The sequence below is a fragment of the Borostomias antarcticus genome, assembly GCF_949987555.1.
Source record: "Borostomias antarcticus genome assembly, chromosome: 5".
Lineage (NCBI taxonomy): Eukaryota > Metazoa > Chordata > Actinopteri > Stomiiformes > Stomiidae > Borostomias > Borostomias antarcticus.
In genome coordinates, this window is record NC_140238.1 from 31,492,771 (window position 1) to 31,519,837 (window position 27,067).

Here is a 27,067-nt window from a genome sequence, read left to right on the forward strand (position 1 = left end):
ATCCCAACTGTCATTACTTACAAGTGCAAACCATTAGCAATCATATCTATTCTATTTTATCTGCATATCAATTATGCCATTTGCAGGGTCCACTGTATATAGTGCTTTATGTTTAAAGTATTTTCTTTCTTGAATTACATGGATATAATATACAGTAATAAATACATATGTTGTAATGCTGCTATTCCTTTCTCTGTCAGTAGGTGGCAGTGCAACCCTTCAGTGAATGTCAGCCAAAGATAAAAAAGTATAGCTCTTATGACACATCACGGGAATTGATTGTTCACCCTCTGGCACGATCATGATTCATGACATGAGAATACATTATGCAAGGTATGGATATGAATCACAGGGTGGTAGAACACCCATCACATTATCCAAACAAGTTACAAACGATTGCTATAGATCTGGTTGCAAAAAAGAAAACAAACCTGCTTGATAACATGTAACATGCCTGGACCATAAGTACATCATCATCATCATCATCCTGGATGGGGACATTGAGCTGGTTAAACATTGTTTAGAGCAACAATGTTTTCGAGCAGACTAAACCTAGCCAGGTAAAAACCATTTACTCCCCAAATAAAATAGTTTGGCAGCAGCACAGGAATACTAAATTATACATTTGTCAAGTGATTCAGGTTGATGTACTTTATTTTAAAATTACATTAATAAAAATAAATAACATTAAAAGGCAGTAAAGTTTTGTAAATTCACTTGTTCCCAGAAACCTAAGAGGTCATGAACACCTCAAAAAGACTGGCTACTGAATGCATACGGTAAAATATTCCAAACGGGAGTCCGATATTCACAACAGCAGCCCACATGGTGAACTTGTAAAACTCAGTTCCAACTGTGTGGTCAAACTGGGGACGAGCGCCAAACGCCGGCATGATCCAGAGCTGAAAACAGAAACGGTAAAGAAATTCACATTTACGCTAGAATCACAATCCATTTTCCAACAGTAAAAGTCCCCAAGCAAATGATTAACTCAAGGTGGGTAGGCTGGTACTTACAATGACATTGGCAAGCAGCAGAAATGCACATATCTCCTTCAGGAGCCTTCTCTTCCAGGTGAGTCTGTGTTGTCGGGGGGCAGTGTGGACGTTCCTGGTCTCCATGACGGTGTCCTGGAGGTTCACCGCCGCCGTGTGATCAGCCTGAAGAGCATGGAAGTCTACGTTGCAGAGTTCCATGTTGTTGTGAGGTGTGTCTGGGTGCTTCTCATGGAAGGGCTCGCGGTGGAGGCCTTCGATGATGAAGTAGTTCTGCAGGCCGAGCTGGATCACAGTCAGTAGGCAGCAGGCCAGGTTGAGTGCATTGAGGTAGTCTCCGGCTCCAGTCGCCACCACCGCCACAATAGTGAAGTAGTCGATAATCAGCTGACCTATGGAGGCTCCTACCAGCAGTCCCACGTCGAGGCTGCGCGTGGGATTCTTCTCGGACACGCGGTCTCTCTGGTCCACCATGTAGATGGCGCAGCCAATCACGGTGGAGAGGGACATGAGCGTCACCGCCACCAGGTTCATCACAAAGTGCATCATCAGTGCCATGTCTCTTCTTCCTTGGTCCTGCTTCGTCACTTCCTTTTCATACAGCACGAAGGTCACCAGGCCGGCCAACACCAAGGCCATCCCCACCATGGGCCCCACGTACACGTCCTTGAGGGAGAAACGGTGCTGGCGGTTGTGCTCGTCGACCAGTCGGCCCACATTCTTCCACATGACGTAGGCCATGGCAGAGGCAAACAGACTGTACTCAATGTTGAAGGGGTAGAGGTAGTAGTAGGCCTCTTCAAAGATGCCACAGCCAGAATGACTGCACTTACAGTCGTCCTTGCGGCCTGAAATGAGGATTTAGTCTTTTGTTACGTTTCATTGTGCCACAATACCAAACAAATCAATTTGCATTTGGCAATGACGAGCATTCCAGCTACCTCTGGCAATCAGGCTGCGAACCGAGAGCTTTGTGGTGTTGGTGGTGTTGGTGTTTTCAGGGAGAATGGTCTGGTGGATGGATTCTTCAGTGACAGCTGCCATCCACAACACCAGGTTGGTAGAAAGAGTCAACATCAGTCCACATCTGAAATGAGACAGCAATGAGAAACACTGCACCATCAATTAATATGGTAATACATTCATTGAGTTATTACCGAGTTATGTTCTTTTGTAGCTGCACACAGTCCTTGGCATGAATGCAAAAGTAGCATGTCTGGAATAGAACAAGTTTTCTATATTGAGTTTAATATCGCCCAATGTGAGTTGGTGTACATGTCAAATGTAGCTACAGTAGGTTACTTACCTGAAGCAGGATGAATATCGCTTGCACTGCAGGGAATACTATCTTTATGGCAGAGTCACAGTGAAGGTGGCCTACATATTTGGCAATCTTAAAGACGTCCATTAACAGACTGCAGATGCCAAACAGTATCAGTCCACCTGAAGAAAAAAAATGCATGCAACATTTAAGAACAGTTGACCCAGAGACAATGAGGCACTAAGTGATATCGTAGGCCTAACAACCATTTCCCAATCATAACAACCACACTGAGATGGGGTGTCTTGCAGCGAGCGTCTTACTCCTGAGCCATACAGGGCTGGCATGGCGGTCCTTATAAAGAACAGCACGATCCTTCCTGAATGCATAGACCAGCATGTAGTACAGCATCCAGATAGTGGTGAGGATGACGAGGACGGTGAGGAAGATTTGTCGGTGGATGGCGCTGATGGCTATGTTGTTGAAGGCGCTGCCGCTGACCAGAGCACAGCCCAAGATCAGGATGTTGACAAAGATGATGGCAGACAGCAGCGACCCACGGCTCCCATCTCTCACGGTGTCCCCGCTGGTGGGATGGCCCTGGTGGCCCTGGTTCGGCGTATGGGGGACACTCCCATGACCCCCTACATGGACGTCGGACGGCTGGGCCTCGACCACTTCTCTCTCGTTGACTTCTTTCTCATCATTACTCTTCCTTGTCCTTCTGATAGTGGATAGTTAAGTGCAAAGGTCAATTCTATCGCAATGTAATTGTAAAACAGTACAGGGATCAGAGTGTACATAAGCGTAGGCCCACCTCCTGAAGACCTTCTTACAGGTTTTATAGATCTGGCCAGTTATGGCTATCAATTCCATCCGATTCATCTCACTTGGTTTTAGGCACCCGCTGCATATTAGGAGCGTAGGGTTAGAACCAGTTTGCAAATCAGCAAGACCATCACAGCAGCATGCAACAAATACTAAAGTGACGCATTTTATGTAGCCTAGAAGATGTCTATGGACATACCCAATTCGTCAGAACGACAACAAATGTAAGCATGTACACCCGTCACTTAATGTTGAGATTCCAACGTCAGGAAAAAGTTAGGCCTGCATAAAAACATTTCTTATAAACGTGACCCAACATAAATGAACCAATATATAAAGTGAGAAATAACGCCCCAAAATAGAATAACCCTAACTAATCCTGTCGTGAAACCTATTAATTTCCCTAGTGAACAGCAAGGCCCTTTCTCTTTCAAAGCCGGCAGATCCCAAACGTCAAATATACAACTCGTCCTGTGGCGCTATAATTGGTGGACACAGCTGCAATCAATGTAACTAATTAGACTGTGCTCAGATCAAACGACGTAGCCTCGTGACCGCAGTTCTCTCGGTTGGGTGTGAGCGAGAATGTAGCCTACAGAATAGAGTCAAGAATATACATCAAGCAAAGAATATCCAAGCAGAAAAATATAGAATATATCTACATAGGCTATATACATTCTGTATAAATATTTATAGTGTGTGCATGTGTGTGTCATATATAGGCTACAGTAAAAAGTAGGCTTCTACAGTGAGTAAAGCGTTAAATTGACAGGTGGCATGGGAGGGGGGAGGGGTGGCACTCAGGCGCCTGATGGCAACTCACACAAAGGAGCGCCTGAAACCGCTCTTTTGCACCTGGGAGGTTTGAGCCTGTGGATGAAGGTGCTCCCCATCTGCCACAGGTTGTCATGCTGTAGATGGGGTTGGAGGGGTTGCTGATTTCAGTTAGTCTCTCCTCCTCTCACAACAGCCCCAAGGCTGTCCAGTTGTTGCCCCACGACGGAGCTGGATTCCATAACCAGCTTGTTCAGTTTATTCGTCTCCCCAGACTTAGTGTTGCCGCCCAAGCAAGCCACGGCAAAGAGCTTGTGCTTGCTACCACAGACTGGTAGGACATCCGCAGCAGCCTGCTTTTATGTGCTAAATAAAATTAACTTTGACTTTGATGACACACATTAAAGGACCTGAGCCTCCTGGAAGAACGGTCAGCTCTGTCCTTCCCTAGTGTTGTCAGTCCTGCCCAGTTTGTTGTTCAAGTGCACTCCCTGGAACTTGAGTCCAGTCAGTCCACCATCTCAGTTCCCTCCCCCTGGATGGAGAATAGGGGTTGGGGGGCTCTTGTTCCATTGGAGGTCCACCACCACCTCCTTCATGGCCTTGCTGATGTTGAGTTGGAGCTAGTTCCTCTCACACCATCAAACAAATCCCCTGACCACATCTCTGTACTCCTCCATGTCCTCACTGATGCAGCTCCAGAGTTGTGGCTGAAGTTAGAGATGTAGAGGGTGAACAGGAAAGGTCAGTCAATCAATCAATCAAAGCTTTATTTATAGCGCATTTCATACCCAGAGGCAACACAATGCGCTTTACAGAGAACAAGGGAGGTGGGTGACAAGGTGACAGAGCGGCTCCTTGGGAGACGCCAGTGTTGCTTATCACAACATCAGACAAGACACATACTGTGGCCTGCCAGTGAGGTAGTTTGTGATCCAGGCCTGTCTGTGAGGGAGTCTGTGATCCAGGCCTGCCAGTGAGGTAGTCTGTGATCCAGCATGGCTACCTGGTCTACCTGCATAGCTGGGAGCTGTTCTGTAGCCTATTTGCACTCATCTTATCAAATAGGTATATACAGAACAATAAGGGTTATTGTATCATTTGCAGGTATCACGAAGAAGAATCACACAACAGTCATATTTTTATTAAGTCATTTATTCATTTTTAAAAAGGATTAAATTCTATTTACAAAACTGAATTTTGTCTCGAGTGTTCAGCCATATTTGGTGGACTCCCATCACCTGGGAGGATGGTCTCTACTGAGCATTCAAAAAAAAGAATAGGCCTACATGTCAAAAATACAATACGATACAAGTCAAAATTATGATAAAGTAAAAAAAAATAAAAAAAATATCAAGAAGTAGCAGTGCATTCTCACCAGGATAATAGGATGCTGTTAAGTATGCCTATCTCTTCATAAAACTGCTAAAACTAATGAAACGGCTAAAACTGATAAACAACATTATTTTGCACATTCCACTGGATTCAAACTAGCCTATTATGCTCTCTACTCTAAAAGGAACACATGCGTCCCTCCAGCACATTCACATCCCCACCCCACAAACATTCTCACCTGACCCTGAGCAATGCAATAAGCATCTCCCAAAAACATTCCAGAGCATCTCAAACCGGTTTCTGCCTCCCAAAGCAACAACCAGCTGTCTGGGCAAACAAACCAGACAAGAATACCAGGATCAGTAAATAGTAATTGATAAGATACATTGAGATGCAGAGCAGGTGCGCTGCTCTGTGCAAGAAGAAATTAAAAGTGCAATACTTTTGACATATTTTTTTAAGGGCTGTGTTGTCAGGCTAACACATTTCGACATTTATCTTCATCAGAGCATCATGATGGTGTTTTTTTCTACAAAGACACAGATAAGCTACAGTTTCAAGTAAATAATTGTTACGACCATTTTCTTTCATGAGTCATTCCTAATTAGCTCTGAATCAACTGCTGAGCGGAACACACTAGTAACAAATAATTACTTAATCATTAGTTACTTTTGTGTACCGTATTGTAAAGTGATACATCATACTGAGTAGTTACTAGGTAGTACCATTACCCATGCGTAATCCTGGTCCAAACTAAAAAGGGTGCTCAGAGAGCATTGGCCTCCGCACATAATCTTGTTGGTGTAACTCTGTTAAAATGGTTAAAATCACACCTCAGTTTATTATGTAATAGCTTACCACAGGATCCAGGCTAAGAAAATGTAATTTTTCCTAATAGTGAATGAGAATCAGATATTATTTTGCTTTACATGCATAGAAAGATGCTTGCTTAAACAGCAAATAAATGATGTTGATATCTATCTATTTAAAGCTCATTTGACTCCTCATTGTAATGAAGAGAAAAAAAAAATCTTGGTCTGGATTCTAACCCAGGTCTACAGATCAGTCTACAGCTTTACCACCCAACCATTGCACCAAAGCGGGGAACAATAGTCTGTTAAGATGGGGGGGAGGGCAAATGGAAAAGGGGATTTTTATGGCCTCAACCTCCATCACCAAGTTTTTAAATGTTGATGTATATCAGAAATTATTTTACAAACCTTATACTTCTATTTCTATATACATTTACTGTATGTGACAGGTAGGGCGCTAGGACCCAGTAGGGAGCACTGGTTAGGAGAGGCTAGTAACCTATTGTCACATTTAGAGAGTAAAGTTGAATCCAAGGTTCCTGGTTTGAGTCCCATGTTTGTTTACACATACTGATTACTGAACAATATATTTGTGATGTAGGCTATTAATAACCCTACAGTGAATATATATCAAACAAACATACCAGTGTATTTGGCAGGTGTCCTGGAGGTTGACACAAATGCCAAACACCTTCAGGCTGTTGGTTGTTGACACATAGCCTGGTATGACCCGATCTAGCAAGCTCCAGTGGGCCAGGCTCACATCCCTGCCGTAGGTGAAGAGAGGTGACAGCCTGCTGGTCACCGCCACAGTCCCCCCCCCCCCCTCCATCCTGGTTCCACCTGTTCCGTCCTTCCAGGAGGTACAACTGGAAGTTCAGTGCGTTTGCACTGGTTCCTGGGAAAACAACAATATATTCAAAATGCGAAATACGAGAAAGGTCTTCCTTTCCAATCTGAATAATGCTTTCATAAAAAACGTACAAATTATTTAAAATATTGAAGCAATAGCCTACTCATGAGAGGGTGTGGTATATGGCCTATATACCACGGGTTGTGCTGCGGTCATAGGCATGAGGGGCAGTGGAGTCCCGTCGACCTGCACAACCAGCGGTATATTGGCCATATAGCCTACCACAACCCTCGAGTGAGTTATTGTTTTTATACAACGGTCACCGGGAAACATTTATGCGATAAATACCTACTATTTCAGTGCCTTAATATCGATTTTAGTGAACTCCGCCAAGAAAGGTAGTTCATAGAACTATCACGTTGCTATGGCGTTTCAAACCGACGAACCAGCAACCAAACGAATGCTCCAACCTATAGCTAGCCATGAACGAAGTGTAGCCTACCTTTGCTGTGCAACTGCGAGTTGAGAAAGTGGTTGGTAGGCTACAGGACAGATAGAACAACTCAAAATTGACATTGAATGTCTTTTTTTGGGGGGGGGGGGGGGGGAGAAACCATAACGTAACCAACAGACCGTTACGCAATGGAACTAATGTTTTTACAGGCAGTAATAATTGGCGCAGTAATATTTCACATAGAACGGTAAAGAGGCTGCCCGTGGTATATCGTGGCATATACAACTGCTCTTAACCAATCAGATTGCGAGGTCGGAACTACCAGTTGTATAACATAAAATACAACCTGGAATGAATGAACCTGTTCAGGTGACAGGGAGAAGACTCCAGGGAAGTGGAGCTTCTGGCACAGCGGTACCTGGTCAGGACGATGCCCCACTGGGTGGTGGTGCCTGTTTCTGTGTACAGCTGCACGTCCTGGATGCACCTGAGGTGGCATTTCTCCACACTCCAAATGTGCTCCATGCGCACCTGGTCCACGGGGACAGTGACCCCCATGAGATCTCTCCTGTTTGAGCTGTCATTCTTATCTAGGCTTCAGTGGAGTAATACATTGCCCACCCTAATAAAAGGTATGACTTTAACACCGCATCCATCTTGCCAATACAGTGTTTATCTTATTTGTTTCTCATGAATCGGATATTATTTTGTTTTACATGCATAGAAATATAAGATCATTTTGGTTGCTTGAACAGCAAATAAATAAAGTTGATACCTAAGATGACTTCTAAAGCTGATTTGACATCATCAGGACATGAGCTGCAGATGAGGACATGACTGCAGATATACAACATGAAGTCATGTCCTCACATGACTGCAGATCACTACTACAACGTCTTAACCACAATGTGGTAAACCTGGCAGTCTTCATTCGTAAGGATGAAGTGAAGGGAAATGGTCCAAGTATGGCCACATTTTGTTTTCTTTTAATTCGTGTATCCGCCCATTGATTCTGATCTGCTCCAAAATTGAACAGGTGCTAAGTTGGCCCATGCTACACACCTCCAGAGTTTTGTGAAAATCAGTCTCATAGTTTTAGCGTAAACCTGGTCTAAAAAATGAATCACAAAGTTATATCTGTGAAATAATTAAATAAATTCAAAATACTTAAAGGGAAAAAAAAATCTGTCGCACCTTAAATTAGTTTCAAGACAGTTCAAGACAATGACATCACCCCTCACTCAGACAATTAATTTATGAAGTTTAATATCTTGAAAAATGTACAGTATAACAACAACAGAATACAGATAGCACAGTACATGGACAATGCAATGGCTGCAGTCTTTTAGGAGGTCAGGAATACCTCAAAGAGACTGGCTACTGAATGCATACGGTAAAATATTCCAAACGGGAGTCCGATATTCACAACAGCAGCCCACATGGTGAACTTGTAAAACTCCGTCCCAATTGCGTGGTCAAACTGGGGACGAGCACCAAACGCCGGCATGATCCAGAGCTGAAAACAGAAACAGCAAAAAAGTGGTTTCGAGATGGGATTCGGCCTATATACACCAATTACAATCATGTACAAATCACAACATTTAATATTTAAATGAACATGTAGGCCTCGTAGTGAGGATATGTGGGTACTTACGATGATATTGCCAAGCAGCAGAAAGGCACAGACCTCCTTTAGGGCTCTCCTTTTCCAGTTCAGCCTGTGCGGTGAAGGGGGCATTAGGACTGGACTAGAATTGGTCTCCATGTTGTCGAGGTTGCTTATCTCTCTTTTAGCTCTCCCCTCGACGACCTCGGGATTTGTGAACACGGTGGCTTCGTGTGCGTCATGGAAGGGCTCGCGGTGGAGGCCCTCGATGATGAAGTAGTTCTGCAGGCCGAGCTGGATCACAGTCAGTAGGCAGCAGGCCAGGTTGAGTGCATTGAGGTAGTCTCCGGCTCCAGTCGCCACCACCGCCACAATAGTGAAGTAGTTAATAATGACCTGGCCCATGGAGGCTCCTACCAGCAGTCCCACGTCGAGGCTGCGCGTGGGATTCTTCCCGGACACGCGGTCTCTCTGGTCCACCCTGTAGATGGCGCAGCCGATCACGGTGGAGAGGGACATGAGCGTCACCGCCACCAGGTTCATCACATAGTGCATCATCAGAGCTTTGTTCCTTTTTCCTTGGTCCTCCTTGACCACATCCACTTCATACAGCACAAAGGTCACTATGCCGGCCAACACCAAGACCGTCCCCGCTGTGGGTCCCAGATACACGTCCTTGAGGGAGAAGCGGACCTTGTGGAGCTGGTTGTGCTCGTCGACCAGCCGGCCCACATTCTTCCACATGACGTAGGCCATGGCAGAGGCAAACAGACTGTACTCAATGTTGAAGGGGTAGAGGTAGTAGTAGGCCTGTTCAAAGATGCCACAGGCAGAATGGCTGCACTTACAACTGTCGTCCCCGTAACTGGCTGAAATTAGAGAATATTTTTGGTCTGAATTAGGTTTTGTTAAACAATATAAAACCATTAACGCGGTAAGAGTTACAAAGGGTTTAAACATTCCAGTTACCTCTGACAATCAGGCTGCGAGACGAGAACTTTGTGGTGTTGGTGTTTTCAGGGAGAATGGTCTGGTGGAGGGATTCTTCAGTGACAGCTGCCATCCACAACACCAGGTTGGTAGAAAGGGTCAACATCAGCCCACAGCTGAAACCAGGAAACAAGAGTTATCGCACAGCAATGAGAACCACACAATGTTAACAGTATCGATAAATCACAGAATATCTATTTCATTTATCCTTACCGAGTTATGTTCCTTTGTAGCTGCACACAGTCTTTGGCGTGGAACCACATGAAGTATGTCTAAAAGAGATTGAGGTGTCCTTTTAATTGCCTGCAACGAATCCCCTTTGTGCTACTATTGCTTAAAGGAGTAGTAAAGGGAAAATGCATGTTTAGCCCTGTTTTAAGGTTACTTATGATCATATACAATGGTTCAGATCAAAACGTTGACAAAACTAGCACTTTTGAGAAAGTCTGATAATTGCTCTACCACCGTTTAGGTCATACAATGGATGTGGATGGGCACTGTGAAAAATCATTCAAAAACATGTTAAACTCTCAATTTCAAAGACAAGAAACTCACCGAGGTGTTAGTTGGCGTTCTGACATATAATTCGCCATAAAGTAAGATTCTAGTTCATCTGGAAAGGCTTTTTTAAATATTTAGCATAGAACTATTTAGTCGCAGCACATACGTGTGTAAACTTCCTGCAAACTAGGTAGCCTAGCAACATAAATAATAACAATAGCTACCGTAAGTAGTTCCGCTTCCTGAATCCCCTCTGCAGATTGATCTACACATCTACAATGGTTGCTTCAATACAAGTCAATGGATTTCATAAAATGATCAATAAACCCCTACAGGATTCATACTTTCATACAAATTTGATGTCAGAACACCAACGGACACCAATTACCCCCTCGGTGAGCTTCTTGTCTTTGAAATCGAGAGTTTAACATGTTTTTGAAAGATTTTTCAAGGTGCCCACCCACATCCATTGTATGACCAAAATGGTGGTTGAGCAATTATAAGACTTTCTCAAAAGTGCTAGTTTTGTCAAGGTTTTGATCTGAACCATAATTGTATATGATCATAAGTAACCTTAAAACAGGGCTAAACATGCATTTTCCCTTTACTACTCCTTTAAGAGTCAGTGTAGATGTAGTTTGTAGACAAAGTACTCACCTGGACCAATATGAACACAACCTGCACAGCAGGGAAGACTATATTCACAGCAGAGTCACAATGAAGATAGCCGACAAAGTTGGCAATCTTAAAGATGTCCATTATCAAACTGCACACGCCAAACACCACTAGTCCACCTATATTAATGACATTAAGAAATAAAAAAAAATCAGACTACTTGGTGAACATTGAATACAGCAACAACAACAAAAGAAAATTTAATCATCAAAGCAGCTTCTGTCAAGGGGTATTTAGGCAGGAGAGGAGATTGTCTTCTTACCCCTTAGCCACACAGGCCCGGCATGGCCGTCCTTATACAGAACGGCGTGATCCTCTCTAGACGTGTAGATAGTGTAGTACAGCATCCAGATTGTAGTGCAGATGACCAGGACGATGAGAAAGATTTGCAGGTCGATGGAACTGATGGCCACGTGGTTGAAGGCGCTGCCGCTGACCAGAGCGCAGCCCAAGATCAGGATGTTGACGGAGATGATCCCGGACAGCAGCCATCCGCGGTGGCTGCCCCTCTCCCTCACCGTGGCCCCGCTGGGCGAGACGGACAGGCTCTGCGCGCGCCGGCCGCAGCCGGTCTGGGAGCCGGAGTGGTGGGCGTCGTCGCGGCCCGTCTGGCCCTGCACGCGCTGGGCACTACAGGCTGACTGCACCGAGCTCTGTCCGGCGGGGGTCTGCGTCCGCTGGACGCTACCCTCCTGGACCCTCGCCTGGCAGCTGGAATGGTGGGCCTCCGCCGAATCCACGTCATCTCTGATCATCCTGCTGGGGTCACAATCGCACGCATATCCGGTGCTCAAACACATGATGCTTTCTGTTCATCCAAGTTTTTTCCTCTGTAAAAAAAATCAGGCCTGGTCTATTCCAAAGGCTCGCAGATTCATTCTCTGAGGAGACCCACACCCACGCACCCACTTTAAGACCCGTTTCTCCACAGAAAAGGCCCCTCCCACCTGAAACTCAGCAATGGCCTGCCCCTATTGTCAGCAATCAACATTACAATAGACTGGTTTCTAATAATCTAACACCACTGGCAGACAGTGTCTGAAAGAGATGATTAACATGCTTCTTTTTGGTCTGCCTCAATGTAATGAATACAATCTGTTATGATTTAGCTGGATCTATTGTGTATCTCATGCAACAGCCATGGATCACAGCCTTGTTAATGTGCTTTTTGGGGTTTCTGTCACTGATAAAGAATAATTTTAGGATGATAGTTGCTCAAACTGTTGCTCGGTCGGGTTACTAGGTAAGAACTGAGAGTGAAGCCCACAGAAAAAGGCGTGTAACAGGTGCACAGTGACAGAACGAGCATCTGCCTACCTGGTGGTGGAGAGAGTGCTGCAGGTCCTTGCAGGATGCCTGGCCCCTCATGGCTTTTATATCCATCCCGAATCGCAGTGGTTGACCAAGAACGGCATGAATTACTCTTCAGTCATAAATGTCACATGTGTAATACAGAAGTATATCAATCTCTAGATCATGTGACCACACGGTCACGTAGCCTATGTGTGTCAAAAAGTACAGGAGAGGCCCCGGCCAAGGTAAACGCCCCGATAATATTAATATATAAATTATATAATATATAAATTATAGCCTAATATTAAGTAACCAAGCACATCACAAACACGAACCCCGAGTTCACCTAGGCATGGCAGGCCTATTATATTGATTTTACATGTGTACAGCCAACTACCTGCACGCACCCTTCTCGATGCAGTCACCTCATCAATAGTCTCAAGCAGTGTCGATTGTCAAAGCAGTGTCGGACAATTCAACTATCTTCAGGATAACACCGTGACAATTGGGGAAACGTTAGTTAAATAATGATCTGCAGGTTGTTTCGTATTGTTGTAATGAACAATTTCAAAGTGGGCCTAAGAAGCCTCTTTCTACGTGGAGCTAAAACTCCTTTCAATTGTTTCAATTGTTTGGTTAATCCATCGACATTCTCCACTACTAACCACGCCCCGGTCGGTGATCCGCGGACCCGCTCCGTTTCTCGCGCGACTGTCATGTCAAGCGTGCAATGAATACGCTTGCAATGAAGTACCACGATGGCTATAACGGCCATGGGACATCGGTGGAGACAATTCTGGGATCCATATTCACTAGGTAGCCGAATAATGTTCGAGCGTAATGGGGTCGAGCGTCCGCTGATACTGTACCATGAATGACAGGTATCACAAGGCGGCCCGGGATGGCTACCTGGACCTGCTTAAGGAAGCGACACGCAAGGATCTGAACGCGCCCGACGAAGATGGCATGACACCGACGTTATGGGCTGCCTATCACGGAAACCTGGAGGCTTTGCGACTTGTCGTGGGCAGAGGGTGCGTATCTGCAGCAATGAGTGAACTTTTCTCAATCATGATACTGAGACAATACAGTATGCGCTTAACTTCCCGCTGTACTGTTGGGTCATATTTTGGAGGTTGTGTCCAATACACTCAGTAATGCTACACCTCCACAAAGTAGGTCAGTAAGGCAGTAACTCAGCTGAAGAAAATGGGCTAAATTGTGTATATGTGGTGAGTCAGGTAGCCTGACAGAACAACCAAGAAGGCTTAGTAGTGGTATTTATGATGAAGCAGTTTGCATCATACCATCATTGTTTGGCCAATTCACAAAACCCTGTTTAATGGACAAGTATTAAAAAGGGGAGGGGGGTAGCCAACAGTAGCCTTGGCTATTCTACAAAATCACCCAGTAGACTACCCAGAACAACAGAAGCATGGTGCAGAGTGATGACACCTACCGTCATCATCAAGGTCCTCCTCCAGCTTTGCCTTCTACTTTATAACATGTTTTTATTTTATTTTTTTACATGAGAGACATAGGTGTGGGTCCAGCCTTCAGTGGTCAATTCAGCCTTCCGTGATGCAACAATGGTCAATTCCAGAACTTTATTCTAAACAGGTTCTCAACAGAAGGTTCTTGTCAGTTTTTGGTTGTCTGGTAAATATTGTGTCCTCATCATCATCGTTATCATTAAGCAGCATATTAGAGAGTCATGTGTAGATGGACAGCAAGGTGAATACGTAGAAATGGCCATTTTGTCTCTGTAAAAGACGAGTCCAATGGCCCGGTTAAAGTCTCTAGGCTCTGCTGTGAGGGTGTGATGAAGGGAACACACAAAGACTGTCGGTGCTTTTCTGGCTGACCTGCTTTCCAGTAGAAAGAGGCCCATTATCAAAGTCGTTAATTGGCAAAAGCTTGAGTGATTCTCAAACCTAAGCGAAACCACATTAGGAGCTTGTGTGTGAGTGTGTTTGTGTGTGTGTGTGTGTGTGTGTGTGTGCGTGCGTATGTGTGTGTGTGCATGTGTGAGTGTATGTGTGTATGTGTGTGTACGTACACACTGTCATTCCATTACCATTGTAGAAACAAGTACTTCAAAGGCTCAATGAGGCTGTGTAATAATTAGGCTGTGTTTGGTCCATTGGCCTCTTTTTCTCTCCGTATTTTGTTTAGGGAAAATGCACATGTGACACAAGCAGGCTCCCATAGCAGCCCAACATGAGGTGACAGTGGCTGCAAATACCAGAGCATTTCCCACACTCCAAACACTAAACAAGATGCTTTAGACATTTACTACACAACAAGGGCCCCATACATCTCTCTTGTAGACCGCTGAAACAATTACCTCAGGCATTTGACACTGGTAAGCTACATTTATCAGCCTGGGGTGACATGAGCAGCCTGCAGCTCTCTCTCTCTCTCTCTCTCTCTCTCTCTCTCTCTCTTTGTCTCTTTCTCTCTCTCTCTCTCTCTCTCTCTCTCTCTCTCTCTCTCGCTCTCTCTCTCTGTCTCTCTCTCTCTCTCTCTCTCTGTCTCTGTCTCTATCTCTGTCTCTGTCTCTGTCTCTCTCTCTCTCTCTGACGGCTTTATGGCAGGACTGTAAGGGCAGTTACAACTGGGGGTTGGCAGATATGTGATGGTAATATATGATAAAATAAAATAATAAAAATGAAAATGACAAACAAATTATGTGATAAAGGACAGTAATGTTGTGTAGAGGGTACCGTTCCAATCTATTACGTTTTATTGGATGGACAGGGAATGAATGGAGGTCGATTACATAAGTGTCCAGAGAGGTGTCGTGAGAACTTGCTTTATTGGATTATTTTGCTGTTAAAAACATTGAACTTCCTGTTTTCATGCTACTTTTTTTTTCCAGGCGTCAGTAGCAAAGTGCTACTCAAAACTCTCATGAACCTGAGATGTAAAATTGTCACTGTGACATACAGTTTGCTTTTTTTATTTTCACAACTGTAAAAGTGGATCATTATTGCTTCCAGGGCACCATGCCAGGTACTGTACCTTGACTCTCTGTTCCCCGCTGTCCCAGAACATTATGGAACAAAATCACGTATCCATCTCCTCTCAGTACATAGCTACCGTGGCTAATTATGCTAAGTGGTTAGTGGCTACTCACTGTCCACCCCACAGTCCTTCTCATCCATCCCCTCTGTCTATAAGTCCAGTCTGGTGGTCTTACTGGCTAGGGGTAGAAATCAGGGTCGGGCAGGTGAGAAGGTGCTAATCTTTGCTCTGGTTGGGCCTAGCGTAGCACACAGCTTCTTTGCCACCTGTGAAAAGCCTGCAGCTTGGCCCATCAATAATACATCTGTGTGGCTGTGAGCTGGCTTCACCTGCAGCCCATCAAATATTGATCTCTCTGATGTAGGGGAGGGTTCTACTGAGGTAAGTACCTCTCTGTAAGCATGTGTTGCTCTCATTGTTATTATTCTGTACATGTAGTGTACTTTGAGAAAATCCTAAGATTGTTGGAACATGATCTGGATGGGTTTCGTAGCGGTATAGCCTTGGACAAAAAAGGTGAACCATACAATAGCATATGATGCTAATACCATTGCAACTCAAAAGCAATGACATGCTTGAATGGTTAAAACAGAACAGATTGTTCCATAATCAAATTAAACACTGTGTAAAATCTCTGGAACGAAACGGCAAATGAGCAATTATAGACCTCTGCAGATGGCCTATTACGAGGAGGGAACTACATGTACGCTGAGAGAAACAAACTCCCGTGTGTTCCTCGCTCGCCAGCGCGCTGCGACGCTCTCTGACTGGAGGAATTCTGCGTGACATCATCACCGGGGCGCGCACACTTTGTGCTTCTGAGTCAGGAGTGCAACCCAACCGGCCTCCCCTGAAACCAGACACTAGTCGTGTTACTGCGTCGCAGGTGAGCCATTGGTCATATTACAGGTCGACCGTAGCGGGGTTGCACCAGTGGCGGTGACCCTCGGGTCATAGGGTGCTGACAGAGGGGTAGTGAGTGGGGACCATGGCCACTAGGCCCTGGGGAAATACCCCCAGCAGGATGGGGTCAAAAGGTCACCACACATGGGGTGAACTGTAGTCAGTGTATCTAACCTCTGTCCTCTTGTTGTGCGAAGCTATTCATTGAATGATGCAAAGGGGCAGTGCAGCGTTGAAGAGTTTACATGATTCATGAAGGCCCAGAGAACAACTCATGGATGAAAGCCCAGTGCAGAAAACATAATCAAAAAGCACTCACGAGTTTGTTGCTATATTTAGGTTTATCCTGACTGAGGACAAAGGGTCAGGTCATTTTGTCCTGGTTCGTGCAGTGTAGCATCCTGCTAACACTTTTGGAACAGTACTGTTCTGGTAACGATAGTCTTAATTTGCAGGGGAACTTCATATAGTTTCAGAGGAAATCAACAACAAATCAACATAACTGGTTGACGTAATGCTCTCTCTGTCCTGCAGGGGGAACCCCGATAAGTGTGACATATGGGGGAACACGCCGCTCCACTTGGCGGCCGCCAACAGGCACCACAACTGCCTCTCCTTCCTGGTGTCCTTCGGTGCCAACGTGTGGTGTCTGGACAACGACTACCACACCCCTCTGGACATGGCTGCCACCAAGAGCCACATGGACTGCGTCCGCTACCTGGACTCCATCGCCGCCAAGCAGACAGCGCTCAACCCCAAGCTGGTGGGCAAGCTGAAGGACCGGGCGTTCCGCGAGGCCGAGAGCCGCATCAAGGGCTGCGTGAAGCTGCAGCGGAAGCACCACCGGCGCATGGAGCGCCGCTACCACAAGGAGGCGTCGGAGGCCTCCGCGTCGGACGCCATGAGCTTCTCCAGCTACACCAGCAGCTCGGTCAGCCGCAAGCTGCACCACCTCAACGCGGCCACCGTCAGCGTGCCATACTCTCAGGTCAGAGAACTACGACAGACGGTGGTGTTAGCGTAGGTTAGCGCGTTGCTACGTTGCAGACCAGCAGGCCTCCCTGAGTCCGATAGATACCCCTGTGTCTGCTGTGGATGTTGTAGCATTTAGTTAACACACACACACGTACACACAGACATACACCAGCCCACTTCCGGCTTTAAGCCTGGGCCATAGCAAACACACACCAGTATTTGCCGTGTCTCTCCTGTGTTGTTTTTTAGCTTATCTTACTCTGAAAATGAAATTTAATGTAATTTATTGTTTTATAAATGTTCTTAGCCGGTAGACAAACATACTCCAGGAGCTTGCTCTATCGCCTTGTTGAGAGGGGTCAGGGAAGAATTTTTACAGCTCACTTATCTGGCCCCCGGGTGACTACTGTTTTTTTGCTTCCCTCTGGAATATGTAGGGGTGGATCGTATGCCCACCTCCCTTTTTCTCTGTAAAGCGCATTGTGTTGCCTCTGGGTATGAACTGCGCTATACAAATACAGTAAAGCTTTGATTGATTGATTGATTGATTGTTTTATTACTCGTCGTGGCTGAGGGCTGTGTCTGTTCTGTGCCCGCAGGCTACCCTCCACACCACAAGGGGGAAGACCAAGATCCAGAGGAAGCTGGACAAGAGGAAGCAAGGCGACGGGACCTTTAAGATCTACGAGGACGGGAGGAAGAGCGTGCGCTCGCTCTCCGGCCTGCAGATGGGCAACGACGTCATGTTCCTCAAGCAGGGCACCTACGTCCCCAAAGACCCCCGAGACCCCCGCCTCCGCCGGAATATCCGCGACATGTTCCCCAGGGACAACGAGGACGCCGTCTCGCGCGCCATCAGCGAGCCGGACCTCCACGGGCCCGACGTGGACTACTCCGAGATCAGCACCGACTCGGGTCACGACTCCCTCTTCAACCGGCCGGGCCTGGGCACCATGGTGTTCCGGAGAAACTACGTCAGCGGCGGCCTGTTCGGCATCGGGGGGCGGGACGAGGGCAGCGTGGCGGGTGCGGACGGGCCGGGCGGCCACGTGCGTCTGCGCAGCCGGCTGCGGCGTTCGCCGAGCCTGGACAGCATCGGCAGCGCGGGCAGCCTGGAGGAGAGGAACATGCAGGAGCTTCCCTGGGACGAGGTGGAGCTTGGCCTGGACGACGACGACGAGCCCGAGACCAGCCACCTGGAGGTGTTCCTCGCCGCCCAGAGCATGAGCGAGTTCGTCTCCATCTTCAAGAGGGAGAAGATCGACCTGCAGGCGCTCCTGCTGTGCTCCGACCACGACCTCAAGAGCATCCACATCCCCCTCGGTCCCCGCAAGAAGATCCTGGACGCCTGCAAGAGACGCCTGGAAACCCTGGAGGACCCTGACTGCATAGAGGACACACCGCTGTGAGTCCGTTCACATTATCAGCATGAGTGGTGCGTTCTCAGGACGAGTACAGGCATTGACGGATAACACCGTGTCCTAACTACACGCGATGCAAGCGAGCGTCGGCGACAAAATGCGTTCCATTGCTTTGTTTTCTATCGTTATGTCCTAACTGGACGCGAGCGACGCAGCGCGAGGCGGCGCGACGTTTTAACTGCCCTTTTGACGCTCGCCCTGTTCCTATTTTCCTCCTGTCGCTCGCGTTGACAGGCGTTCGTCAGTTGGGAATATAGACAAATGATGTAACACAACAGGAAATTGAACGGTTTCAGTTAGGACAGCAAGCGTGCGATGTCGCGTTCTGTTGCTCGCGTCGCAAGCATTTAGGACACGGTCTAAGAACATTGTTTGTTGGTTGATTGGAAAGTGCTTTATTGTAGACGTCCTAACAACCAGCAAACCAGCCTATTCAATGTGGAAATGCCATTCTTCTAGAAAGCACATTGGTTTCGTCTCCTGTCGGAATACATGTCTCTCTCTCCTCTGTTATTTCATCCCACAGCTAACTGCACAAGTGCTGTGAGTCCTCCTGTGTGCTCCTCTCCAAACCTCGAAGGTCAGTGGGGCGTTGTTGAGAGGGTGTCTTGTAGGTGCTGTACGCAGTGAGAAGCCTCTTCACCTACTCCGCCATGGGTGACATTGTGACACTGTGACGAGCCAGTCAGAGGACCCCGTCACAACGAATATCAATGTGAGGAGATGTGGGAGCGGTAGGCCTATCCGTCGTTAAGTCCTGGTTCGTTATAATAGGGGAGTTAGTTACAGGATGATAGTTCGTCTGAGTAGCGGTTTACTGACTCACAGCGTCACAAGGGTCAACAGCGTCACAAGGGTCACCTACTCATAAGTGAGCTGAGACTATGTGGCATAGTTTATGCAGTGCCTACGATGGGGTCGTCCCCTGAACCAGCTCTCTGGACCTACAGTGTATCCGGTATATATTTACCCCTGTGGGGCATGTATGGTTGTTGTACTACCATCTCTTCTCGTGCCTGTGCGCCTTGTGCCTGTGCATTTGATACGAATTGTCTGAAGACGTTTTTTTTTTTTTTTTACATTCATACCATGGTTGTTTGTGTATTCATCTGTAAGGCCGAGCGACCAATCGTCTCTTACCAGCTCTTATTGCGATGCTGTTGTATTTGACCTGGAGTCTTTTGGCCTGGGTCATTCAACGGAAGAGTGTTTATACCTTTTATATGTGTATATTTGTTTACATACAGTATCCAGGGTCAAAACCAGCTTCAGCTTGGTTCTTGATAATGGAAGCCAATTGTTGTTTTTTTAACCTTTTATTGAGGCTAGAAGAGAGACAGGTCTGTGTTTTCATATTAATGGTAGTGAGGAAACATCACACATCTAAACACCAGTAGACTAAAATTAATATTACAACTGTACAATTTGATCCTCATAAGGCTTTAGATCACAGTGCTTTGTTCTAGGCCTGAGGAGCTCACTGCAATGTGAGGACATGTCTGTATTATTGTCATTGTTATACAGTCTTCCAAGGGTTTGTGATATAGGTCGATAAAGATGTGCCGGAAAGCGAAAAGATATGAATGTTGACGGCCTTATTTATAAGGGAAAAAAAAGCCTTATAAAAGATGCAATTTTGCTTAATAAACAATTATACTAATTACTACACTAGTGATGGCCCTTTTTTGTTGTGTCAGCCTCCTGTGGACAATTAAATCCAGCTCCTAGCCAAGATACACTGAACCCTCCTTGTTGACAGAAGCTTCCACGGATTGTGTCCATACGGTCTTTACCGTTTGCTTTTCCACGTCCCTCCCCAGGGTGCAGTATGTTTGCGAAATGAAAGGGGTTTGTCGGAGGTCTTGCTCTGCTTGACCCCTCACAAGTCAGGAAATGAGGGTGGGGCAGATAATGCCTTTGTCAAGCAACATTCCAGAGAGTAATCAGAAGGAAACAGGACTCTCTGGAAAATGAATTAAATGATATGATAATGTCACAACTGAAACTCTTTCCTGCTCTTCATCATTCAGACTGTCACTACTATCACCCCCATCGCCGCTTTGCAATGACTTACTTTAATAGGACTTAGCGGAAAACCTCTAATTATAGATGATTTACCGAAACTGCATTCTTTCCCCTCCTTGGCTGGCTCAAATTTAGACTGGAAATCGTTCTGTTGCTCGTCTTAATGCCAGGTCAGCTGAGCCTGGAGCCGGCTGAGGGAGGAGCCAGGAGGGAGGGAGAGAAAGGGGAGGAGTCAGAAGGGAGAGAGAGAAAGGGGAGGAGTGTAATCAGAGCAGGCTGCTGCCGGTCCTTTCACAAATTTCAAGGCGTGGTTCTATTTTTCTTCTGTGCGCAAGGTTCAGCCTTGATCCGGACACAGCAGCAGTAGCAAGGAGGGTTGGGTGAGACTTCTGTGGAACAGAGAGAGTAGGGCGATGGACATCCTGGTACCCCACAGCCTGACAGGATGGGAAAGTCCCCCGGACACGGAGAGCCTCGTCCCGGATGAAGAGGAGAAGGGAGGAGAGAATCATCCCGTCACCCAGACAGAAGAACATCCAGAGGTGTCTACCGGACCCGACGAGCCCGCGGAGGACACCCCCCGGTCCGTCCCTCTGAGCCCAGAGGACGTCCTGTGCGACTCCTGCATCGAGAGCCCCCGCCGGGCCCTCAAGTCCTGCCTCACCTGCCTGGTGTCCTACTGCGAGGGCCACCTCCGGCCCCACCTGGAGAACAGCAAGTTCCAGAACCACCGGCTGGTGGAGCCCCTACTGGACATCGAGTGTCGAACCTGTGACCTTCACCACGCGCCCCTCGAGCTCTTCTGCCCGTCGGACGGGCGCTGCGTGTGTCGGGAGTGCGAGGGGTCGGAGCATCTGGGCCACGGCGCCACACCTGTAGCCGACGCCCGCAGACTGATTGAGGTGACGCACGCACTTACACGTTTCTTACTGTCTAGGAGGCGAGTTCCTGAGAGGACTCGCTGATTCTGCGAACAAAGCATCCCCATTTAAGAACCTTTTGTATGTCATGTGATATGGATTCAGGGTTTATTTTAGGGTCAGGGCTAGTGTGTTCGTCAGCGTGTTCATTGTGTTGTGTTTAAGGAGTTTCCCCTTATCTATCTTTCGTTGTAGCACTGACAGTTCTCAAAGAAAGCCCAATTAAAATGGCAGGAAGAAGAAGGCATAATGTTCCTTCAGTATGATGCCATGGTTGCACTCCTGGAATTCATCATAACACATGGAACTGTTTATGAAACAGATGTTTCTCTGTGTGTGTGTGTGTGTGCGTGTGTGCGTGTGTGTAGACAGAGCTGCAGAAGAAACAAGGAGAGATTATGAAGACCATCACGGGAGCAGAGAACGCTATCGGCAAGTTGCAGAGCAACAATGCCTCCATTGAGGTGCATTATTATCCAATAAGTCAAGCTCATTATACACAGCATAGCTGTCTTAACCTCTTTCAACATTTCCGTGTATCTGGCTCTTGTGCAAGTTCACAACGTACCTCCCTTCCCCCCCGAATCTCATCCATAATCCCTCCCTGGGCTTGTCCGGCGCCCCCTTGTCTAGAGGTCCGTAGCGGGGGTCCGCGCGGTGATGGAGCAGCAGTTCTGCTTGCTGCAGGGGGCCGTGGAGGAGGCGAGGCGGGGGGCCGCCGAGCTGCTGAAGGCGGAGCAGAGCCAGGCGCTCAGGCAGGCCGAGGGCATCCAGGCCCATCTGGAGAGGAGGAGGACCGAGCTGAAGAGGACCTCTGCGCGCCTGGAGAAGCTCTCCAGGAACAAGACGGACGTCGACTTCCTGCGGGTGAGGAAGAGATAAGAGACAGAGCACAATTGCTCATTTGACTCTAGTCTGGCTCAGTGTCAGCACGGCCTCGTAAGACCCGGTGCTTTTTGTCAAGGTGAATCTGTATGGAGGTGTACAGTCTGCCTGCAGCAACGAGTGTTTGTTTTGGATGTCAATATTTTCAGTGTATACAGTCTCCAAGATTAGTTTCAATCTGTTTATTATAAAGGCGTTCACGCTGGGCCACAGAAAGAGTTCAGTCAGTGACGTGGACGAAAGATAACACGAATACATTTTGATGTTGTCCGTGCGCGGTACACAATACATAATAGTACATTCGTTTTTTGTTCTAAGTCCTGAGCTGCTCCCCCTGGTGGTGATTTCAGGAATACTCCGAGTGGAAGAAGGAGGCGGTGGACGTCGTCCTGCCTGTGGTCCACATTAACCGCATGAAACACTTCTCCTCCTTCAGCCAAGTGGTGACTGAGGCCACCCTGGAGCTGTGTGACCAGCTGATCTCCACATACAGGGATAGGCTGAGGGAGACCTGCAAGAGCGGTGGGTTTGGACCAAGGTTATAATAGTTTTGCTTTTTTCATTAGTTTTTATTTTTATATCGTTTTAACTTTTTGTTTTCAATTTCAGTTTAGTTTTGATTAGTTTTAAAGCAGGTTTGCTAGTTTAGTTTCGTTTTTATTTTTGGAAAATGCTTCGTTTTAGTTTCGTTTTTATTAGTTTCAGTATTAGTTTTAGGTTTTTTTTCTTCTGCACTAGCCTCGTGAGACCATCCTGATCTTGTGAGCTCACATTATTTCGCTCGGTGTGAAACAAACCATCTGGTGCACGTCAGGTTACTTCTGCGCAGGGGCACAGCAAAAAAAAATGGAGGATAGATTTCATATCCACCCAAAATACTAGGCTTATTAAATGAAAAAGACTAAAAATTTTCTCAATAATTGTAGTTTATTTTAGTTAGTTTTGTAAACACACAATACAGTTTTAGTTAGTTTATCGTTTTTTTGTAAACTCTAGTTTTTATTTTTATTTCCGTTAACTAAAATGTTTTTTCACACCTAGTTTTTGTTTTTTAGTTAGTTTTCGTTAACTATAATAACCTTGGTTTGGACGCGCGGAGTATTTGTACGTCATCGGAAGTGCTGGAGGTAGAGTACGGTATCTTAATCTTATATAACAAGGTGATGTCTGACTCTCCCAACAGAAAAACTGATCCGCAAGATGTCAGAAGCTCAGCCCTTGGCTCTGCCTGACCCCGAGACACGAGAGGACTTCCTAAAGTGTAAGCCTTGGGTTTCACTAGCATCACCTTTCACGTTCAATTAGATAGCACTGTTTTTCCAAAATACCTAACCGTGAGAAATGTCTCTTGTATCTATGTGTAAAGCCTTGAACACATCTACCTTACAGACGCCAGCAGCGTGAACTTTGACCCCGACACTGCCCACAAGTACCTGCGACTGACGGAGGACAACAAAAAGGTGACCAACACGAGCCCCTGGCAGCACAGCTACCCAGACACGCCCGGGCGCTTCGACTACTGGCGCCAGGCCATGACCTCAGAGAGCCTTTACCTGGGGCGCCACTACTTTGAGGTGCAGCTGAACGGGGAGGGGGCTCACGTGGGACTCGCCTACAAGAACATCGACAGGAAAGGCCAGGAGAGCAGCAGCTGCATCACAGGAAATGACTTCTCCTGGTGCCTGGGGTGCGAGAGCAGGGGTTTCTCTGCCTGGCACGCAGACGTTGAGACGCCCCTGGAAGCCAGTGTGGTGGCGAGGGTGGGGATCTACATTGACTTTTCCAGCGGTTCGCTTTCCTTCTACAACGTGACCGACGCGATGACACTCCTTCACCGGTACAAGGCTGACTTCATGGAGCCTTTATATCTCACAGTCTGGCTCTCGAAGAAGGACAATGTGGTCTCTCTGGTGAGTCCGAAGGATTCTCCTCCACAGAATAGCACGACTATTGCAGCTACTGCCACCTGTATAACGCCACCTGCTGCCATCCCAGAGTCATAGCAGTGTGGGCTTTAACATCTGTGCTACATGTACTGTCGCTGGGCCTATGTGTTTGATGTACTGTGTAAGCCAATAGGAAAATAGGAAAGACAATGATCTGTGATGAATGTCATTAGCGCCATCTAGTGGCGACTGTAGAGCAAGACATAGAGGTGAGCACTTTACTGGAGGATTTTTACATGTTCTATTATTAAAACGAGGCTTCTCAGAACCTTGTACATGTTTACTGTTAGGTTTTTCTGTCTCAAGTCCCATAGCTATTCTCAGCACAAGAATATATACATGCCTTAGTTGGTTGTGGTCAAGGGGTATAGAACTCTAGCCATGTATAGGTAAAACTAGGTAGAAACTATCTATAGGTACAGACCACTGACTATAAAGGTGGGACAAACTGAATACCATGTTTTCCGATCAGGGAACGTTGACTGCCAAAGTGTTTCTCTGTGACTGACCCGGATCCTTATGCTGTTATACTGAATAAATGTTGAATTTGATTTACAATTCAGTTCCGGCATCTACTTTCATCTCTGGCCATTGACTCTTCAATACCTTACCATCAATCAATATACAGTATATCATTCACATTTTTCTTTGATATACAGTAATATATCATGAAGGGCATATTTATGCCCAATGTATGAACCCTAATGGGATGTGTTAAATATCATCAATAATTCCAATCATGTGTTGAAAATCATTTTATTAATGTATTACTCAAGAGGATACTGAATCATATCGCCATGTCAACAGATGTTTTACACTGTCCTATTAAACATAGCCTATTAAATTATTATTAAGAAGTAGCACGGAACTTCATTACAAGAACACATCATAACTCAATTATCTGTTACTGTAGATTTAGGCACTGAAATCTGTCTCATTCTCATCATAAGCTGGGTTAACAAAATGCACGCCTGACTGTGTGAGGGAGATGGAGTTGTTGGTCTGGGACCCGTACAGACCAGGCACAGCTGGTAAAATCGTGGGTTTGTCAAACATGGGGTTGTCAAAACCTTGGTCCAGCGGCCCACCCAGATCCCCAACCTCACTTCTCTTCCTGAAGCTGCTCAGCGAGGGCATGGTGATGGTGGGCAGCCTGGGCAGCTGGATGGTACCCCTGTAAACCAGGAAAGCAAGGAGAACCACACCTGTCATCAGTATCAGAATCCCAAACACCGCCCCCACCACCGCCCCAGTGCTGGCCCCAGACGCGTCGCTGCTGCTGCTCCCCGAAGACGCCTGAAACTCGGCTCCAGCGATGCCCTGGCTGGGCCCCTGGGAGCGGGCGTCCTTCACTATGTCCCGGGCAAGAGCCTCGGCCACGGTGCCAGCCTGGGGGCCCGTCTCGTCATCCACCAGCACGATCTGGATCTCTGCTGCCGCCTGGCGAGGGATCACCCCCAGGAACCACTGTGGTTTCGCCACTTTGGATATGCCCAGCTGGACGGACTCGTACGGCGCCAGACCGAGAAAAAGGTGATGCAGTCTCTGCCGGTAAAACTCCAGTTTGAAGTTTGGGGTGTACTGCTCCGTGACGATAGCGCCGCACACTTCACAGCAGTGTCCCGTGGGTCGCAGTGGCTTTTTACAGGTAACGGGAGAGCATGTCACGCTGCCACAGATCCTGTCCCGATTGGCTGCATTGCCGCATTCGCAGCCTGTGGCATCGCCGCAGCCCGGAGCGCCAACGCTGAGGGACGAGGAGCCGTGGAACTGCAGCTGGCCTGTGCGTGAGCCCAGGTACTGGGTGAACTCCGAGCTGCTGCTGAACCTCTTCCCCAAAACAGACACGCTTCTCACAGGGACGCTAGGCTGGTTGGAGGTGGTGTCTACGCGGAAGGAAGAACGGCCTCGGAACACCACGTCGTCGTACGAGCAAGGAACTCTCTCCTCGTGCACCGAGAACAGGAAGCGGCCCTTTTCCAGGTCGTCTGATGTGGGGGCCGCCTGCCACAAGGCTGGGTCGAACCACTGCAGAGACTCTGTGTCCTTGAACTGGGCAGTCACGCCAGGTCCACAGTCAGGATCCGGTCCAGCGTCCACTGAGAAGCCAGCTCCCGAGGTCAAGATGAACTCACCATCCACCGGTAGCGTCATCTCCTGGACAGAGTGGACAGTCTCCACATACACAGACACCTTCCTCTGTGAGAGGAACTGGACCCTGTCATTGCCACAGGGCACCGTGCCTTTATTCCAGTTGGTCTTGTTTTCATAGTTGGTGTCGGGGATCCACTGTTTGTACAGGGCATCTGCTGCCCCAAGGAGGCAGAGGAGAACGAGCATGCCTGGTGTATTCTGCATCCTGAGTGTTTGTGACAGATCTGAAGGGACTTCAGGCTGACCCTTGTCTTCCACAGTGTGACTGTCACATGAGTCCACAGGTTTCCAGTGTTAAGTTGATGAGCTTTGGTAAACATTCAGCTTTACAAGTTAGATCTCAAGTCAAAGATTGACTATTGGAGTAATAAAGCCAACCAAAACTGCAGTGCAAGGGCATTTCTGAGCATATTAAGCACAATAATGATATGTGC

General features: G+C 47.1%; 5 protein-coding genes across 5 annotated transcripts; 2 read left to right on the forward strand and 3 right to left on the reverse strand.

Moving 5' to 3' along the window:
* Window positions 1-731: 731 nt before the first annotated feature.
* On the reverse strand, window positions 732-7,870 carry LOC311309779 (proton channel OTOP2-like; the record flags this gene model as incomplete). The annotated part of the gene is made up of 7 exons (XM_084439102.1): window positions 732-902; window positions 1,017-1,843; window positions 1,937-2,082; window positions 2,153-2,211; window positions 2,302-2,438; window positions 2,580-2,980; window positions 7,731-7,870. The coding sequence occupies 7 exons, from the start codon at window positions 7,868-7,870 to the stop codon at window positions 732-734; spliced, it is 1,881 nt and encodes a 626-aa protein (XP_084295228.1).
* A 787-nt stretch (window positions 7,871-8,657) lies between these two features.
* otop2 (otopetrin 2) lies at window positions 8,658-11,884 on the reverse strand (the record flags this gene model as incomplete). The annotated part of the gene is made up of 6 exons (XM_084439103.1): window positions 8,658-8,828; window positions 8,967-9,787; window positions 9,888-10,024; window positions 10,122-10,180; window positions 11,067-11,203; window positions 11,347-11,884. The coding sequence occupies 6 exons, from the start codon at window positions 11,882-11,884 to the stop codon at window positions 8,658-8,660; spliced, it is 1,863 nt and encodes a 620-aa protein (XP_084295229.1).
* A 1,363-nt stretch (window positions 11,885-13,247) lies between these two features.
* ush1ga (Usher syndrome 1Ga (autosomal recessive)) lies at window positions 13,248-18,691 on the forward strand (the record flags this gene model as incomplete). The annotated part of the gene is made up of 3 exons (XM_084437737.1): window positions 13,248-13,411; window positions 16,842-17,295; window positions 17,882-18,691. The coding sequence occupies 3 exons, from the start codon at window positions 13,248-13,250 to the stop codon at window positions 18,689-18,691; spliced, it is 1,428 nt and encodes a 475-aa protein (XP_084293863.1).
* A 2,450-nt stretch (window positions 18,692-21,141) lies between these two features.
* Window positions 21,142-24,929, forward strand: LOC311309781 (tripartite motif-containing protein 16-like protein; the record flags this gene model as incomplete). The annotated part of the gene is made up of 6 exons (XM_084439104.1): window positions 21,142-21,630; window positions 22,017-22,112; window positions 22,282-22,515; window positions 22,884-23,055; window positions 23,717-23,794; window positions 23,923-24,929. 6 exons carry the CDS (start codon window positions 21,142-21,144, stop codon window positions 24,534-24,536), a joined length of 1,683 nt encoding a protein of 560 aa, XP_084295230.1. The 3' UTR covers window positions 24,537-24,929.
* Window positions 24,930-25,394: 465 nt separating this feature from the next.
* amn (amnion associated transmembrane protein) lies at window positions 25,395-26,837 on the reverse strand (the record flags this gene model as incomplete). Its single annotated transcript, XM_084439105.1, has 1 exon — window positions 25,395-26,837. One exon carries the CDS (start codon window positions 26,835-26,837, stop codon window positions 25,395-25,397), a length of 1,443 nt encoding a protein of 480 aa, XP_084295231.1.
* Between the last annotated feature and the right edge of the window lie 230 nt (window positions 26,838-27,067).